The 19984-nt window shown below is 39.4% G+C and overlaps 1 protein-coding gene across 1 annotated transcript in view; it reads right to left on the reverse strand.

Annotated features, from left to right (window-relative positions):
* SHC3 (SHC adaptor protein 3) overlaps window positions 1-7325 on the reverse strand; it is a 57051-nt gene extending 49726 nt beyond the window's left edge. Inside the window, exon 1 of the mRNA XM_009639526.1 lies at window positions 6786-7325. Within this exon, the coding sequence (XP_009637821.1) occupies window positions 6786-7325 (540 nt within the window). The remainder of the gene's footprint in view (window positions 1-6785) is intronic.
* Window positions 7326-19984: the final 12659 nt, after the last annotated feature.

Below are 19984 nucleotides of genomic sequence, written 5' to 3' on the forward strand. Positions count from 1 at the left end.
TCAAGACTTCAGAAAAAAGTAAGTAAAAATGAATGACCCTGCAGCATCTGCACTCAGCATGTGGCAACAAAACATTTGTCCCTACATTTGGTGGCAAAGGTGGTACTTCTGAAACATTCTAATTTTTTGCGAGTTAGGGTACTTTTAAAATGTCCTGTGGTTAATTAAAGCAGCTTGTCTATAAGGAAAGAGACAATTCTGTTTCTGATAATTACTTCATCAGAGGTATGCAGTGTCAAATGTCAGTCAGGATGCTGGCGTCCAATGAGACATGCACTCCCCTGTATAATTCCCATGCTAATAAGAGCCAAAAATGGGAATAAAACCATGTTAGTACAACAACATGTTGAGGACGGAAATGGTGCTGAACAAGTTAAGATAATATCTTAAGATAAAATCTCTCTCTCTCAGTCTTGTCCTTATTATTTAAGGTATTTGGTCAACTTACGTGTCTAATATCACAGTTTGTGCCAAGATAGCAAAAAAAGACAAAAATCCCTGTATCAGCAAATACAATGTGATGGTGCTGTGAAAAAAAAAGGCCTAGACAGCTTTTTATGTTTACGTCACATTATCTTCTTTGTGTCTCCCTATACCCTGTTTATTTTTACCTTTTCTCTTTTTTCCTGTCATTGTCTAATTTCAAAGGGCCTTTTTTAGTCTTTAAAGTTTTAGCTGTGACTTGGATTGTCTGAGTCAACATTTTGAGACTCAAATCTTTCCTGGCCCTATGAAAAACATATCTGAACAATCTAGGGGAATATCTATCATTTATTAAGATTATCATTCTAGATTACCCTTATTAAATTTTGCCCAATCCCCCCCCGAAAACAAGTGATGAGTGGAAATGTGGTTGCACCAAGTCCCATCATTATTCCCATCACAACTAAAATGGACAAGCTCTGCCTCAGACCTGCCTGGAGCAGCCAAAGGTAAAGCTGCATTGCATTTTATCATAAATATATAGAATCAAATGAAATATGAATATTGCATGACTATGTAGGACTGCAGAGAAGCAATACTGAACCCCTCTTCCTCTATGACTATGGAATTTGTTTCATTGCTTAGGGGAGTAAATCACCCTGAAAGAGCATCAGGAGCTGGGAAGGCTGGCTGTCTCTGGCACTATCCCAGGGCAGATCTGCATTTTTCCCATTGCAAGCAACAAGAAAATTTAATTTGTGCATTCACTTTATCTTTCTCCTATAAAAAGAAGCCAGGCTGCAGCACAAGTATAGCTGGTGTGTTAACAGACGACACTCCTCAATGGATTATGTGGCTAGGGGACCAAGGAGTCACTGGGACAAAGGACTGCCTTGCCTCCGGCAGCAAAGGCAGGCATGGGTTTTCCCTGAAGATCTTGGTTCAGCTCTGTCATTTCTTTATGTTTGTATGCAGCAGTTATTTACACTGGGCATGTGGTATTGTTGCTGTAACAATTATTTGAAGACAAGTAAAGAAACCGACAATCTGATTTCCAAGGAAAAACAGAGAAGGAATTCTGACTGAATGCAGTTTTACCTCCTAAGCCCACCAGCTAAATTTGTGGATTTTAAAACTGTAAATAACTAGCAGGACTGCATAATTTTTGCTTTAAAAAAATACAATTCTGACTTTAACTATATAAATCAACATTAACAGTGCCCAAATTGTGTCACTCATAAAATGACCCTAGGTGTAGAAATTATGCCAAAGCTTCCAAGGCATTTTGCAAACACTCCAAATGTGCTGCAGACCAGACATACACATTGCGAGTTGAATCCCTCAGCACCAAAATCATTACATGCTTTGCTTTGCATGAAAGGTGTGCAAATGTACAGTAATAGTACTTGATTCATGTAATTAGAATACCATTATAATTAAAGACTCTGCTGTATGATTTTTGCTTGTAGGATCTGATTTCATTTCTGTGAGAAATGAAATATCAGTGGACTGTACAACAGACCCACAATGTTTCAGATCCATGGAGCTCAAAAAAGAGGTTTTTGACAGAGCAACAGGCATCACTATTGTTCTTTCATGGCCCAAATAACACTGAAAGACAGTACAAAGCATACTAACTGATTGAAAAGGAATATGGTGTACCAGGAGGGATTAACTTCTGAAACTGATGCTGTCTTTGTCACTTGCTTCTCTCTCCCCTAACCTGCATGCATGCAGCTTTAAAATCAACGGTGATAAGCCAGTTTCATAAGTCCCGGAGCTCTGTCTAACACCGTTTGGTTACCTGGATTGAGGATAGCAGACTCTGAACAAAAGGATAAGTATTCAGTCCTTTCATGACCATATGGCTGAAACACACAACCCACTTCTTAAACGTGTAAACCTCATTGCAAACAGGATGCTTTGGGACTGTGTTCCTTATTATTAGAATCACATGCACAAAATCCGATGGAATATGTTTTATACTCAGACCATGTCAAACTATCAGTGATTAACCATTAGCACTACTGCAACTTGACTGATAGAAGCAGAATTTGAATCTTATTAAAAAAACCCAACCAACCAACCAAAAAAAACCTTGCTCAAATTTTTCGATAATGAAGGAAGATAAATTTAGCATCAACTAAAAAGAGAAACTAAAAAATCTTGCTGTAATGTTATTTTTTTTTTTTTTTTAACAAGTAGATTGTAAATTTGACTTTATGTCTACTTGAAGGAGTAAGAAGGAAGCAAGAAACCCTCCTCTTTTTTTCCTTACAGGCTACACTGGATACCTTTCAAACAGGTGAGCAAAGAGTACCACCACAAAGCCATGAAGCACTGGTATCTTGCTCCTACTTCAAACCAGCAGCAAATCAGTTCTGGTTACAGCAGAAAGAAAAAAAGAGAAACATCCGTCCAAAAAGCCCTGAAGTCTTCCAGGGGAAGGCCACATATATTGCAGTTTCCACCATGTTAGCTCCACTTAAGGCTGTGCTTCGCGGTCTGGGTTAGCCACTAAGGAGAAAAGTAATTTTGTAAATTCTGTGTCTATCTGCAGAGACCTGCTAAAATCACAGCTGCCCTGCATATATGCTGAAGGAAATGCTGTAGTACAGAACAAAAGGATGCAGTAAGAGCATGCAACACAGCAATTCAGTTCATCCTTAAGCACATACTTAACTTTCAGCATATAGGAGTAGCCTCAATTATTTCAATAAGAATATTCCCATAAAGAGTGTCAAGCAGAAAAGTTTGCAGAACTGAAGCCTCTACTTGGTGATTTATTTGAACAGCTTCACAAAAGATGTCTATTTCCCTCATCAGATGTAAATCATTGTTATACCCTCCCAAGACATTAAAGTATTAAAACATTAAAGAAATAATTGTAGTTAGGATTCTACTCTTTAGATGCTTTACTATAATATTAATAATTTAATATGCTTTTCACTGAAATACTATTTTCCTGGTCTGCGGTGCATCTTTTAGATTAAGTCATTTTTCCTTCCTACCTCTAAGATACTATCTTTGTATTTGTTTTCAAACACTAGATTTACCCAGGTCTGTTCTATACCACTGTCTTTGTTTTATGGTCCGTTAGCTTTTTCAGCTATTCTGTATATAGGGTTATAAAATCATGCTATAGTATTTTGGGATTATTTAGTTTTGAACTGCTGAGAAAGAGCATTTTAAGCTCATCAACACTTGCTACAAAACCCAACCATGAGTTACCTAAAGACACACATACACTTGCCTCTTGACTGTTGATTGTACTCTTAATTAAATGTAATAAAACCCAAAACATCTATGCCAATACCCAGTTAAAACTCATCAGTAGACATTTATAATTGGAAACAAACAGATTTCACTGAAACATTTAACTACTGTTACATTACACAGTTTTACACTTTTTTATTATATGTATTTGTTTTTCTGACAACACAAACATTTATAATCACTCCCTACAGTAATCAGTCCCTCTATGGGGAAAACACTGAACTCTTCAATGACTTCCATCAGAGCAAACAATTTCTTTTTTTTTTTTTTTCATCAATCCATAATTTGTTGAGCTGTTCAGCAGTAGTGTTAAGCAAAATATCAGTACTTCACTGGTTTATGGCCCCTAATGTGGCTGTGGTCATTGTCTAATTAGTTACAAATTTTTTGGTTTTGTTCTTGTGAAAATTTTCCCATTAAAATAATATATAAAAAAAGCAACATGAAATCCCCATGGAGAAAAAAAAATACAGAAAGTGCCAGTATTTTTATGGCGGAAAATAATTCCATTGCAGCAGACCATGAAAATCAGAATACAGTTCCTGTTTACCATAACCCTACACACATTTTTAAGCATTAGAGTTACACTGTCCATTTAAAAAATGGGTAATATGTGAGACTGTGGGGAGAGCAGTAAAGTTACAGATTTGTCATACATTGCATATAGGAACTTTGTGCCTCTTACTTCAGAAGATTCCAATGTGAGTAATCAAACTGCCCAGTAGTTACAATTTACCCTGTCCCATAGGTAATTTTCATGGTTTGAATGTGGATTAATGAGAAAATAGTAAACCAGTGCATATTTACACACAATATGATAAAAGCTTTGCTGGTTAACAGCAAATTTAATTTTGTCTCATTTAACTAATGGCATATGGAATCTTCTGCAAGGCATATGGTACTAATTAAACACGGTGCGAGTCCCCCAGATAGTCAATATAGCCATGAGGTATCCAAGGAATGTTTCCCTTCAGTGTGCATTATCTATGTATTGATTTGATGGTCTGAATGCATAAGAGCCCTGGGAACTAACAATGTTTAATGATGTGGGAACTGCACTTCTATTCTTATCTGCAGTTGCTGAGGAAAATTCTGAGATACTTAATGAACAGGCAAATTATGAACTAACCAGGACTGGTTTATTTTCATTCATTCATTAACCACTGATTTTGGTATTTATTTTTAACCTTTGTTTTTACATTTAGAGCACTGTTCTGTGACTCTATATGGCAGAGAGCAGTAAATTGAAGATATCACCCTATTTTTTTAATAGCAACAATAATCTAGATTCCATACATTTTAGTGACATTAACAAACACCTAAAACATAAGTTGTATGGTGCTAATGATTTATTTTGAAAATTCTAATACACATAACGTGTATAAAAACCCTTTCATGTATTTGATACCAGCTGCGCTAATTAAAATATTTGTTCTACTATCAGTGTTAGATACGGGTTAATTATTAACTTTAAATGTAACTCCACTTATATACAATTCTAATACTCTTTACAATTCAAGGATATCAGTTTCCTCTAGCACACAGAAGGTCAAGCAGTGAAAAAATTAAGAAAATGAGTACTGTGTTTGTTCTGCTTCATAATGATCACTTCAGGTGAAACAAACAGCAGCAGTGAATTCTCACGGTCATTACCTGCCTACTTACAATACCCTAAGCAAAATAAAAAATAAAATAGCTGAGTTCCCTGCACTAATGGGAAAATGGTAAATGACCTTCCATTAACCAGAATATTTCCGTGCAAAAGAACAATGGGGTCTCAACACCACTATATCCACCATCAGTGGGTTATTTTTATGGAGACAATTCTCGAACAGTAACAGAGCAGCAGTTTGTGTTCTGAAAGGTAGTACTGACTGTTTTGTAGTTCCAGTAAATCTCAAGGTAAAAAAGCCAGTACAATTTCAGTAGTGCTCTGAATTGGCCAACTTACTCAGTCTACCATCATTTGCAAAATCTACCATCACCACTAACAGAAAGAAACGAAAACTGCTTCCTAGTGCTCCAACTGCTAAATATACACTCTGCTTTTAATAATGAGACGAGAAAAACCAGTAAGAGTTAAGCAACAAGGCTGTCATTCAGTTTTAAAACATCCTGATACAGCGTTGCACTGTGGCTTTTATACCCAAAATAAAATGAGATTGAAAATAGACCTGTAATCTCATCAACAGCCTGCTACAAAACAGTTCGACACTTAAGATACAAAAGCCACTCGGCAAATAAAACATGGTGACCGAAGAACGAATTCTGGACAAGAACGTTATTTTTACACTTTCTGCACACTGTGCTGGTAGGTGTAACCAGCATCTTACCTGACTGCAAAAACATTGCACATACCCTTCTCTCAAAGACTCTAATTTAACAGGTCATTTCAAAACACTTTCAAAGCATATGGAAATATTACCCTGTAAATTTAGGATTCTTTGCTCTTGACATGCTGCATCAATGAACTGAAAAGAGCAATAACATTTCAGGTGGTTGAATTCTCATTATGTAAAACAAGCTGCATTTTCCTGCTCTACTCACAACAGTATTTCTATTTGTGGAACATGAGAAGAATTGCACTCTGTGCCTTGCTGCTCTAAGATTTCAGATATAATTTCATTTTAAAAACACACATGACCTTAGAGGTATTTTCAAACTGAAATATCATGCAAGATTAACAGTTCTTCACACATCCAGGAGTCTTTCTTTCCCCCTGTATGTTGCACCAGACATATTGAAAGCCTATGTATCCAAGATATATACAGTATGCTAGATAACACTGAAAACCTAAATTCAGAAGAAGGAAAAAAAAATGCACAAGAAAAAGTAAGAAAACCAGCTTTTAGCTTAGGAACAGTATTTTTACACAGCTGTAGAACATAATCTGACAAAGAACCTATTTGCAGGTTTGCTCTAATTTAACAAATTAACACAGCTTCCCAACCCTGCCTTCCTGCATTTATATACCATGCACAAAAAAAGGAATATACAGAGATCCTTTCAGCCTGACTAGCCTGTCATCAAAACCAGCAGAGAATTTTTCATTGAAAAAAACAGAGAATGGAAGAAATCAGACCAACCTTCACAATGTATGTCACACCAGGTCCCAGGATCTTCTCACTCGAGTGCAGCCATCCTCGAGAGGGTTTATTGACAAAGCTCCTGCTTTGATTCCAGTCTTCACCTCCCAGGTGCATTTCCTCTGACCATGTTTTTTTCCCCATACTCATCTTGCTCACGTCCTGCTGAGAACACGAAGTGGCAGAGACAAGGTTACATGTGTTGTCTGAAGCCCCTGCTGCTGAGCTAGAAGCACTCGAGCTTCCCTGCAACTTGGAGACAGCAAGCTCCTTTACTGCAGAGGAGAGGTTTTTGATACCCAAAAGGCTGCCCGTGTGAGAGAGTTTCAAGTGGGACACTTTATGGATGAGGGTACACAGGGTGGTGGGTCCATCTTCTTGGTCCTTGCGGAGAACCTCTGGCGAGACCAGGTACGAAGGTGCTGTTGAAGTCGTAGCAACTGCTGAGACCTTGCTGTTCATGGACAAATTGTGAATAAGATCATCAACTGATGTCACCGAATCATTCCTGAAGCGGTTATACTTGGTACGTTGAAGCATGCCCTTCTACCTGGTTTCCTGCATATGTTCTGGCAAATCTGATGCCAACGCAGGAGATGCCTGTACTAACATAGCAGGCAATTCATAACAATACGGATGGATAACAGATTTTGGAGTAAAAAAAGAGTATAAGGAAGAACAAAAAAATAGATATTTTTAAGAAATTTCTTATGGTTCCCCGTTAAGGTTGGGTGAAGTAACAGTTTTCTGTGACAGAGATCCCAGTCCTGCTTAGAGCTGCCAACTCGCTCACAGCAAAAGCATGACTCACACAAATGAGAAGGACCCTTTTCAACAAAAGGCTCAGTGAACACTGCAAATCACTTCCTGTAGCAAAAAAAAAAAAAAAAAAAAAAGAGAAAAAAACCCCATCCACCCACTTACAGCATACTAGCACCAATCAATTCTCAAATTTCCTTCTCCTTTCTTTTCAAACAGATATTTCCTTCCAACCTTTCAGCCTTTATAGAATACCATGCTTTATTCTTCTGTTTAAATGTTCTTCCACCTCACACATTTGTGAATCTATAAAGATGGCACAATTAGATAGCAAACGTCTGGATAATATTTATACATATATACCCCCTCTCCCTTCCCCCCCCCCAGGCAAAACACAGACACCTTAAAGGTTTTCAGAATACCTTTAAGCACACAAGTATTCTAAAAACAGACAACAGTACTAAAGAATATACACATTTTCTTCCACAAAAGCAGTCTAACAGACTTTACAAGTGCCTTTGTGCTATCTCTCACAGAAACTGTTACATCCAATTTTTGATAGAGAAAGAATTCCTTCTCCCCTGTTACTCCACAACAACCTTCTATTTTAATGCGGGAATTACATAAAGTACCTATGTGTGAAGAAAAGTATTTTTCTGATATCCGACAACAGGCTTAACAGATGTTTTTTTCTTTCACCACTGCTATTCACTCCGAAGAAAAACATGAAGAAAGAGGATCTTCAATTCACTGGAATGTTTGGTTTAATTCTGAAAAACTGAAAAAACCTAAAAGAATATTCAGAAGTCCAGGTAGCAGCAAATTGACAACCTGCAGTGAAAAATAAAAAAAAAAAAAATGCACCAGGTTTTATTAAGCATAAATGTCAGCCACAAACACTTGATCTGAGAAGCAGTAAAACATGCAGAAAACAGGTATTTCATTTCTCCTACATTTTTTTTAAAAATAGAAAATGTGTACAGCACTGTGATACACAATGCCCATCACAAGCCATATGGCTCTTTTCTATAAATTGATCTTCTTTGCAAAACATCTTTTGGATGTAGGACAATACATTGCATTACAAACAAATTCAGACCAGAGAAGTTGCGTAGTGCAAAGTTATTTTTCAGACAAATGACTAATGGCAGCACAATTCAAAGGAAAAATCCTATGGAATTCCTTCCCTCTCCCATGACTAAAGGCTGCAGCATACAAAGTGCAAAAACAGTGAAACAGCCAGCTTAAAATACAGGTATTTCATTAGTATATTCATGACACATTAAATTAAGTCAGCACCTCTTATCCCAGCAGTGATGAGTAATGGCAGTGTCCTAGTCAGTGTAAAGGCAGGTTTCTAGTGATCTGCAGAATAGCCTTTCATCACCACTCTGCAAACCTGCTACAGCATCCACACAGCATTCATTCCTCTCTTCATCTTCCTAGCATAGCAACAGCAAATATACACACCATAGCCTATTTTTACATGTCTCTACTGCCCAGAAAACCCTACTGCTCCCAAATGGCTCTCTTCATTTGAAGCGGCTAGCGAAACTGCAAAATGTGAATGAGATTCTGTGCGTGTGAATGAAAGGGCTGGCTAGCATCCCCACATTTCTGTGAATGAAGCGAGGCCTCGCAGCCTCTGCCAGGCAATCCCTTGGGTGCTCACCAGCCCAGCCAATACCAGCCGGCTCTGATGACTCATTCAGCAAAGCCTTGCTAAATAGTGGAAGATCCCATTTCGAGCACAGGCGGCACCTTTTTTGCAGCAACACCAGAAAATGAAGCTGGTGTCTGAGTGGAGGAGGCTGGGTTGCAAAGCCCCTGTGGAAGAGAGGGTGTTGCCGGAGAAATGCATGGGGTGTCCAGAGGGGGGGGCAGGCGGGGAAAACCTGCGAGTTAGATCTGGGGTTCTCCCCGATGTGTTCATTCAGCCCATTCATTTACATCCAGGATGGGAACATGAATGCGCACATTTCATCTGATGTTCGATCGCTCTCTGTGTGCACCAGCAGATTCACAGATTTGACAGGTCTGCCTTCAGAGGTCCCCGATGGAAGGGAAAAAAACCCCACCAAACCTGCTTGGAAAAAAATGCATATACTTATTTACCCTATTAGCAGAGTAGATATTTAAAACCAGTACAATCACCAGTCCACTGAAAGAGAGACAGAGGGAAAGCCAAATGATAAAGTCTTCCCAGAGCACCAGCAAAAGACTGATTTCTGACACTGCTTCACTGGACACAGGAAGACTACTAAGACATCCAATGGATGTTGAGCTCTTCTGGAAGTCTGACATTAGGTGTTGCAGAGGAGGAGTAGTAGCCACTGAATTACCCAGTGCTTGAAATCTGGTGCCGATTTTGGTGTCTGATTGGGAACCAGTCTCCTTTACAGATCTGGACCTAAACTGGGAGAATTGACAATTTTAACACCTTGCTTTTTATAGTTCTTGGGACAAGAAAAGGTAGATAACTTTGCCCTACAGGCAGCAGGGTCAAATCCAACTCCAGGAAATAATGAATGAAATTAGGAGACCTTGTAACAGGCGTAAACTGCAATTAAAATTAGGATCTAGTTAACTCTAGCTATTGCCAGATCATTACAATGTCTTTGGCGTTTCCGACTGTGCTCCTGTAGCTTGCACACTGACTATATCACGCTAGCCTTAAACTAGCTTGTTACTACTATTATCATAGCACTACTGACAGCAAGACATTCAAACCATTTCTCTCTAATCTATCTGCACCTATGCCAGGTCAGCTAGTAAAGTGGACCTGAGTTGAAAATGAGCCTTTTTCTTTTCCTTTTGCAGGGCTATGAGCCAGACACTGCCACCATGAGTAACAAATGGCTGTGGAAAAATTAGTTCATTGCTGACCCAGAAATAAAATGGCAGGTGGACATTCAATGTTGACAAATACAAAATAATACATAATCCTAGGAACACATACACAGTGAGGGGGTGTACACTGCCTCTGAGAAAGTACAGCATTTCTTATGAACTACTGGTAATTTTGGCATCTCTGACCATTCCCCCTTTTTTGCATTTTTTTCTCTGTTGTTTTTTCAGTTCTGTTTTCTGAAGGATCCTCCTCTTACCCTGATGCAGCCCATGTCTCATGTGACTGTTCCACCTTTTCTCCCTCCAAGTGGCTCTCAGGGGCTCATCCTTAGCTGCCACCTTTTTTCCTTCTGCATCTTAACTACCTCTGCAGCCTGTATTTCAGAAGCAAGTACATTTTATTAACAGCAAAGGGTAAGGAAAAAAAAGACGCTGGGGGGCAAGATTAGAGGGAGGAAAGGGGAGAAACTACGTTTTGGTTTCCATTGTTAGGATGAGGTTTAAAAGGGTTTAAGTTGCTGCAGATGCAAGGGTAGGAGGCATTGCCAATGCACAAGCTAAACCAGGTAAGATGGTGTGGTCACCATAAAGAGGAAGTGCAGTCAGTTCCATGCTATGTTCCATGACCTGTAGTACAAAACTCTCCCAAATGCAAAAAAAAGGTGACTTACAGTGACCCATATTTAGAGAACTATTAATCACAGAGTCAGCAAAAAATATTTAGTTCCAATAAGACCGTGGTTAAATGTGAACTCTACACAAACAAGTGCTAGAAACTGTTAAAATTCTGCTGAAAGACTATTTGCATTTCAACAGCTTCTGCCCAGTGGCAGTAAAATTGTTTGTGGACTAAACTGAATTTTAAAAAAATGAGCATGAGAAAGACAATGACTTTGGAAAAAAAAAATCCAAACTGATTTTGGGTTAGGTAATTACAAGAAACAGTGACTATGTCAGACAAACTTAAAATGATGCTATGAGTTTTAATTGCGTCACACAGAAAGTAGCCATAGGGCCACCCTACTTGACATTCCTCTTTACAATAAACCCTAAACAATTCATGTTACTATGATGAAGCCTTAATACATCAGCAGATAGGATGCTATTCCTCACGCTGTAATTTGATGGACACATGGGTTAATGCTCTGCTTTAGTAAATCGTCTTGCAGAATCTTTAATATCACAAATAGTTGATTCCTCACATAAAAAGATAGCATTTCAATAGTACAAAGGTTTCTAATATTCTGTGGGGACATTTCTTCTTTTGATTAGTTAATTGAGAAGGGAAAATACAAGCTTTCTTTGCACCAGCTAGATATATACCAGAAATCTCTTATCCATGTATTAATCAGCCTAATCCAGCTTTATTTATGTGAGACAACCTCCAATTAAGTAGTTACAGACAAGCAAGATAACATCAAGACAAGCTAAATGATCTAACCTTCTTAGGAAGGTATGTAGCTATTTTAGTTGAAAAAATATTTCTAAATAATCTTATCTATTGTTTGTACATAGCATACTTAATACATCATATTCAGTCCTCCTCTGTGTCTCTGATATACATGCACACAGAGCTCAGTTACACCCTCCTGCGACTTCAAGGGAGACTCATCACACAGCCAATATATACATTCAAAGACATTGAAGTTTCTGTCAGTGTCTTTAAAAAGACCCATGACTATATACCTCTACTTCAAAACATTTTGCAGGCAAAAAACATAAGCTGGGATCACAACAGTTAGATTTTTTTTCCATACTGAGTGTTTGATTCAGATCTCAGCTTACTATCATTTGCAAAAAAACCCCAAATGCCACCAAAAAAAACCCCCCAAGGCCTGTAGGCAAAGGCTTCGGTTCTCCCCTAGCAAAAAAAAACCCAGGAAACCTATTTTAACAAAATCTAGGTGATTTATTTCAACAAAAAACTGCTGTAAATTGCCCCCACCTCCCTTTCATTCTCGCCCCATCTCTCTCACCCGACCAGAGTTTTGCTGTTTCCGTGGCAACCTTATTGCTAAGGGTGGGCTGTGCCAGTAAATGGGAGCATTATCTGTGGCTTTGCAAGTTATTTCTCTGGAAAACCACATTGTTGGAAGTATTACTGTTCAAAATTAGTGATCATTAATCATTAATTATCAACTTCCGACATGATTTACATAAGTGGAATGTAAAATTCAGTCTGAAACATGCCTACAAATTTCTGTGTGGATGCTTAGGTTTTGAGCTGGAAGCTGACCCTAAAAAAGGAGAATGTTCTTTCTGTTAGCTGAAAATACTGAAACAATTTTGTCTTAGGACACTTTCACCCTGTGAAATACAACATGAAATATCTGGAAGAAAATTAAACTTGTAACTCATAGTGCTGCATTAGTGGTTCCTGTTAAAAGTCAACATACTATAAAAGTTCAGCATAAAGATGGATCTGAGCTAATACCCAAATCTGAACATGACATTAGGCTTTTGCACGGCAGGATCAGGCAGGGGAGTCTGTTAAAATCTGCAAACCAGCACCAAATCAACTTTGTAACATGGGACCTGCTCTTATGAAAACCCAAGTTTTTACAGCAAATTCCTCCTTTCTCTAAGCCAAGCCCTGAGGTGGGAAAGAGAAGTAGCGGTGGTGTATCGGGGCTGTATTTTCCAAGTACAGTGGGAAGCTGAGCTGTGCAGCTGCCAGCACCTGCCACAAGCCCTTTTCAGGTGCTTGTCCTCCTTCTCCCTGTTCCCAGCTACCTATCGCCAGCCCTTCTGCACCAGAAGCCATGCTCCAGCTGGAGCACCACCCTCGACATGGACCCTGCTCCTCAAATAAATCCCTCCCAGTCACATTTTCTTCTGTGTCTACAAACTATCACATAGTCAACAAACCATACTGTATTGAGAATAATGTAATGAGAGGCCTGTGATCTTCTCTCTGGTCCTATGACGCACTCATACTGATGGAAATGACAGTTCTTCTGGGCGTATATGTATTAACGTCCAAGTGCCTCCAAGTGTTTTTATTTTAAACAATCAGAAAAATTGGAGATTTGGAGGAGACAGTAAAAAGCAACCTAGTTTGCTGCCAAATTATGCAAGAACTCTTTCTGTTGTCTTCCTTTGATGGGGACACAGTCAATTACTTATTTGTTAACCCAGTGCCTTCCTGGTTCTCATTCATGAGATGCGTTTAATAATTCAGTTGTTCTCCTTTTTACTTTGTAATAAGGTGTCTATTTCTGTTCTGGTGGATTTTGCTGGGTTTTTTTGTGTACTTTCTTTTTGTTCTGTTTATACCTTATTCTCCTAGGAATGGTTTGCAAAGTTGCTTTAAAAAGACTGTTTATGAAGTTCTGACTTCACAAGTTTCCCATTGATTTTCACAGGAGTGGAATTTTACTGGAGGTTTCCCAATCCAATGCAAGTCTGGGAATTTTAATTGTTTCTGAATTTCTGTACGATTCTTAGGTAAACCGATGAAAATGTAGACAAATACGTATGAAGTACAGGTTATTAAAATAAATAATATGTCATTGGTTGCCATTCAAAAAGTATGTTTATTCTTATGAAAATGTAAATTGTTCTACTGATATTTTCCTTTTAAAATACATGGAAAAATAATTTATTACATATACAGTATACATACAAATATATGTTTCACCACCACAATAAGATTTATAATCCACTACCTACCCTTTATTAGGATAGCTAAATACTGGCAAGAAGAGCAGCAATGGAAAGGATGATGTGGAGAAATGCACAATGTTCTTTTTTTGTAGCTTTTGGCAGCAGGTAGGGCTAATTGTACCTTGCCAGAGCAGACAGCAGTCCATTAAAAATACAGAACTTTCCAAATCCAAATATTCCCTCCCTTAATTAAAATAGTATAATAAAAATTAGAAGAACTGAAAACAACAGAGAGTGTAAGTGGACATCTTTGTCTTATGTTGCACATCAGATCAAAATTCTGGCAGTATGCATAGAGATTTGGTGGCAGTAGCAGAGCTGCCTGCTCTCGCCCTCATGTCACTGACAGCATCGCCTTTGCTGTGTTGCCATAAAATGCATGCTGTGGCATCTGGCTGAAGAGTAACACAGAAAAAATGGCTGTTTTTCTTCTACCAGATCAGTTCTAGACTCTGATTCACTAACCAAACTGAACTGAAGGCAGAGCAAGGATAAGGAATAAGCAGTCGTGAACTGCAAAGAGGGAGAGGAAATGCATTAATTGCGTAGGCCGGGACAAATACCTAACACCTGCTGGCATCAACTTCACCCTGAAACACGACCCACTAACTCCTGCCACCAAACCACACAGATTTTCTTGGGAAACAAAGAGTTACACGCTGTGCTGTATTTATAGCAAAGCCATTACCGATCAGCTCTTGTACTGAAAGAACTCTGGCAATTCTGCAGCAGTGGGTAACGGCACCGGCAGAGGGTTATTCACAGCAGCACTCATTCTGGCAAATTCAGAATGTGGGGTACTTCTGCATTATTTGTACGAATGGCTGGTGTGAGTCACTGTACCTGTTTACACTAATGCTGCTGGTTATCTGACCTGAAGTGATGGGTAACTTCTTTCTGGGTACAGTCATGTGGAAGAAGCATCCGCAGACACGTGTATATGTATGTGTGCACAGGCATGCACATATGTGTGCCTGGAATAAGCATGTACTTTTTCCTCGGCTAGGTTGCTTGCCTTCCTTACATCTGAGTCAAGACCACCTACATACAATGGGTTTGGCAAACAGGTGGCCAGACAGTGAAAGACCCAGTAATGAAGCAGGGGTGCATGGCAGGATTTAAAAAGGTGTTTAAGTGATCACTTAACTGGACTGAAGTTTACAAATTCCACTGCTAGTAACATGAGGAAAGGCAAGAAGTAGAACAGCTGCAGATGAGACAACTGAGGAACTCTGCCTTAAGCTCCGTGCATTGAAGCAGACCAGAAGGGAGGCAAGCATCCTTCACTTTAGAGGAACTCCAAGATCAAAAAATGTTTAGAGTGGCGAAGTGATGGAGACAAAGATGTGTGTACTGCCCTACTGGCATCCACAGCAATTTTTGTATTTCCTTGCTGTCACAAAAGTATATAGTGACATTCTCTAGGTACCCTCAGAAAATCTGTTATGTTTTCTCAAGTAGAACAAGCCCTTGAGATGCTTCAGTACAATTAAGGTTGAGAAAGGATGGAAGCTACTAGTATTCTGAGGGTCTGCAGTTCTCCAAATACTTTGGGCACATGAGCTAGGACCATACTTTGGTAACAACAAAGACATGTAGCAAGGATGTACAGCAGAGAGGCTGGAGTCAAAAACTTGGACAGAGCTTGAACAGAGAAGCAGAAACTGAAGCCTACTGGCCAACCACAGCTATTTGATGGGTATCCAGGTCAGAGGAGCTATCCCAGAATGGGATAAAATGGCCAACTATGAGGGTCTGTCGAGAAACGCGTGCATCAGTAGCCCAACTCCAGAGCAGCACGGTGCTCACTGAAAACTGGGCTTCAACGAAGCACTGATGCCAGGATGAAGAGCTAGAGGAAAAATGCCCCTGGCAGAGACACTGGCCCTGGCTCCCAGTTCCAGAAGGGAGAAAGAGAAAAGGGATGCTGAAGCCATCATGTGGCCTGAGAAGGCCAGTTACAGCAGTAAGTAAAGCAGAAGGAAAAATCCTGCCAAGTGGCACAGAAAAGAATCAGCCTTACTACCTGCTGGCAATAGTAGTGCTGTTATCTCCAGGTAGTTCAACAAGTTTAAGCGACTGCACATCTGCGAGACCAACTGAACACTACCATTACAGTCAACAGGTTAGCATCGTATAAATGTTGATTGTCTGCTGTTATTACTCACTTACAACCGGGATAGGAAACAGTAAGGATCTATACTGCTATGAAGTTACTGTGTGCCACTGAAGCAACCTGTTAAGCCTCTTCTCCAACAGCTATTACTGATCACCATGAACTGCAATTACCCTTAAACTAGTATTTTATTTCAGTATGACCAGCAGCACTTTCTCTCTCTAGGACTATGAAAACAATGCCAGAGCGGTGCTTTGTCCTACTAAAGCCACTAGTCTACCCAAATGCAAGAAACTACACCAATAAAAACATGATTTTGCACATAACATTTTGTAAATACCAAGAGCCTGCTTTTGCACAGCACCTGACCAGCATATCTAAACTGGCAGAAATCTGTTGTTTAGATACAAGCATTAGGATTGCCATGTGGCTATAAAATCCTTAAGTACCAGTAAACTAAAAACTCAACAGTTAATGTCAAAATAAGTCTACTGCACAAAATTTTGTATCAGAATAAACATGCATGTCTGTGTCTTGTGCAGTGATTCAAGTATCAACATGAACATTCACAGACCACCACCAGTCAAATAAGAGAAAAGGAAGATATTAGAAGGATACAGTATAGTGATGTATGGGTAGGTGGTAATGCTCCTAGACCGACACCCCTTCTTACCTTGCCAATACCATTTTAATTCTGTTTTAATATTTTTGTTCAAAAGTTTTTCAAGAAAAAGCAAAAGAATATTCTGCTAGCAACAACTTCCTATATGCACAAAAAAGCATAAATTATATTTAACTGCTCTATACTCCATCTTTGTAACTCTTTCTAGCACGCAGACGCTTTCATCATGTGTATGTACACAGCCATTCCACATAATAAACTTTCAGTCACACAAAACTAACACCTGCCCTCTGCCGTCCAAGATGCAGAAAAAACTGGAAGGAGCTTTTCATTTCTACACAGCACAGTAAGTCTCTCTAGAGCATTAGCATCTATGGGCAGCTAAATCACCAGCCTGAAAATCACACCTAAAGAGAGAACAAGGAGAATGAAAAACTTATACCTAAGTCCCTGCAAGGCCATGTTATGGCAGCAAGAAGTTGAGTGTGGGCCATCAGAAAGTAAGACCGCAGGTTAATCCTGTTTAAGAGGACAGCAATGTCCTGCCTGCCTGTCTCATCTGTTCAGAAGCATACTGCACTGACCAGCAACCCTATTTCAATTGCTGCTTCAGCTTTTTGTGCTGAAAGAAAGCAGTCTATAAAATGTCACCAAAAGATAAACCATCTTCCTCACCCTTGAGGGGGTCCTTTGCAGCAGAAATGATGCTTCCATCACTTAAGAAGGATGGGTATGTACTTCCAGAAGAGGTGATGCACAGTGAACAGAAACACAAGGCATGAGCCGTGTAAGGAGGATCATAAGGTACATCTTTATATAATTTTAATTATGTCCACAAATATATCTTGTAGCTATGAACCAGCAAACAGATCAAAAGGATGACTAAAAAAATACGTAAATTCTTCGTGACATAGATAATAACAGTCAAAAATACATTTTTCTATTCCCCACAACATATTTTCTCTTTTATCCATTAATTTTTACCCATTCCTCCAGAGAGGAAGGCACCATAGTGTTAGCCCATATTTCTTAAAATCTAATGCTTTTAATAAACATGTTTTGTATATTATGCGGATATTGGTTGATGAGACACTCAACATGACCCAGCAACGTGTGCTCGCAGCCCAGAAGGCCAACCGTATCCTGGGCTGCATCAAAAAGAGTGTAGCCAGCAGGTCGAGGGAGGTGATTCTGCCCCTCTGCTCCTAAGACCCCACCTGGAGTACTGTGTCCAGCTCTGGGGCCCTCAACTTAAGAAGGACATGGACCTGTTGGAGTGAGTCCTGAGGAGGGCCATGAAGATGATCAGAGGGCTGGAGCACCTCTCCTACGAGGACAGGCTCAGAGAGTTGCGGGTGTTCAGCCTGGAGAAGAGAAGGCTCCAAGGAGACCTTACAGCAGCCTTCCAGTACCTGAAGGGGGCCTACAAGAAAGCTGCAGAGGGCAGGTAGTGACAGGACAAGGGGTAATGGCTTTAAACTGAAAGAGGGTAGGTTTTAATCTGAACAAGGGTGTGTGTACTGCTTTACTGTCATCCACAGCAATTTGTGTATTTCTTTGCTATCACAGAAGTATGTAAGGAAGAAATCCTTCACTGTGAGGGTGCTGAGGCACCAGAACAGGTTGCCCAGAGAAGCTGTGGATGCCCCATCCCTGGAAGTGTTCAAGGCCAGGTTAGATGGGGCTTTGAGCAACCTGGTCTAGTGGAAGGTGTCCCTGTGCATGGCAGGCGGGTTGGAACTAGATGATCTTTAAGGTCCCTTCCAACCCAAACCATTTCATGATTCTATGATTATTGGAGATATTACCAGGATTGCAAAACTTCTCAGATAGTGTTGAAGATATCAGCAATATAATCAAGATGGTTAGCAGGAGTTGTTTTGCTGTCATTGTATTGGAGTGAAAAGACTTTGTATTATGCCATAGAGCAGTGTTTACATTTAGGAGTAAGAATGATTTTCTAATACAAGTTTGGAGCTTCAGACCACATTCTCCTTTCTCCGAAATCCTGAGACTGTTCATATGCCCTTAATCTACCTCACAACATATGCCAACCTACCTTTCACACTTATCTTTGTGCAGGCTGGGATAAACCTGCCACAAATACTTAAAAGAATCACTTGACAGTACCTCGGCATACCATCATACTTCTGTACACTTGTTTTTATTATGGTTAATATCTCTCCTGCTAACATTCAAAAATTCAAAATTTGAGTTTGCCAAGTTCCATATACAATTAGAACCAGTTCAGTTCATCCATCAAAGATCCATCTCATCATGATCATGATTACTATCACTAATCAGAATACAAAACTCAGGATTCCTCATTATTTTGGCAAATCTGAACCACTAGTCCAGCTGTTCAGCTCCACATTCATTTCAATAGCACTAAATATAACACTATACAATTTGCAGTTTAACAACAGGCTTGAAATAAGCTTAAGCATAGTATTTACAGTTAATAATACCTAGAACAAAAGGTAAAAATGAGCCACTGTTAATATCTACTCTAATCTTTTGGGTAACACAGGGAGCATGTCTTCTGTGAAATAATTCTTCACTGGGCCACTGTGTTACTTTCAAGGAAAATACCTAGTGTTTATTAAAAATTCAGAGAGGCTGTCAGAACTCTGGATAAATTGCTACTGTAATCAGTCACCCAATTGTTTACTGTTTGCAAGCATAAGCACAAAACAAAACCACCTCACATTACACTTTTGAGTCTGTTCTTAGCATGGGGAGATAAATAAGGTCTGTGTCAGGTGTAGATTTTCTAGGTAACCCTTAAGGCTTAAATCAATCCATTAGTAGCTACCAGTGCTGGGCATATTCCTACATTATGCAGCCTAAGGATACAGACAGACTGCGGTGATTCATGCAGTCCAGTCAGATAATACAGTAATATTATTCAACAGAGCAAGGGTACAATCTACAGGTAAAACCATACAAATTTCTCTGTGCTACTCTGGATTTATGAACCCCAGGAGAAACGATATTCTGCTGTTATGTCTAATTTTGATATACAAATGTGGAAGCCCTTCCTAAATGACGAATGAAAACAATTCTGAGCCTGTTCAGGGCAGTATGGCCAGAGATACTGGAAGGCAGGGGAGGCAACACACTCAGCAAAAATGAACTGTGGCAATGCAGTCTAATATTGGCCTTTCTAGCATTCGCTTCTAAAAT

This window comes from Egretta garzetta, unplaced genomic scaffold, assembly GCF_000687185.1.
Source record: "Egretta garzetta isolate BGI_Z169 unplaced genomic scaffold, ASM68718v1 scaffold375, whole genome shotgun sequence".
In the NCBI taxonomy this organism is placed as follows: Eukaryota; Metazoa; Chordata; class Aves; order Pelecaniformes; family Ardeidae; genus Egretta; species Egretta garzetta.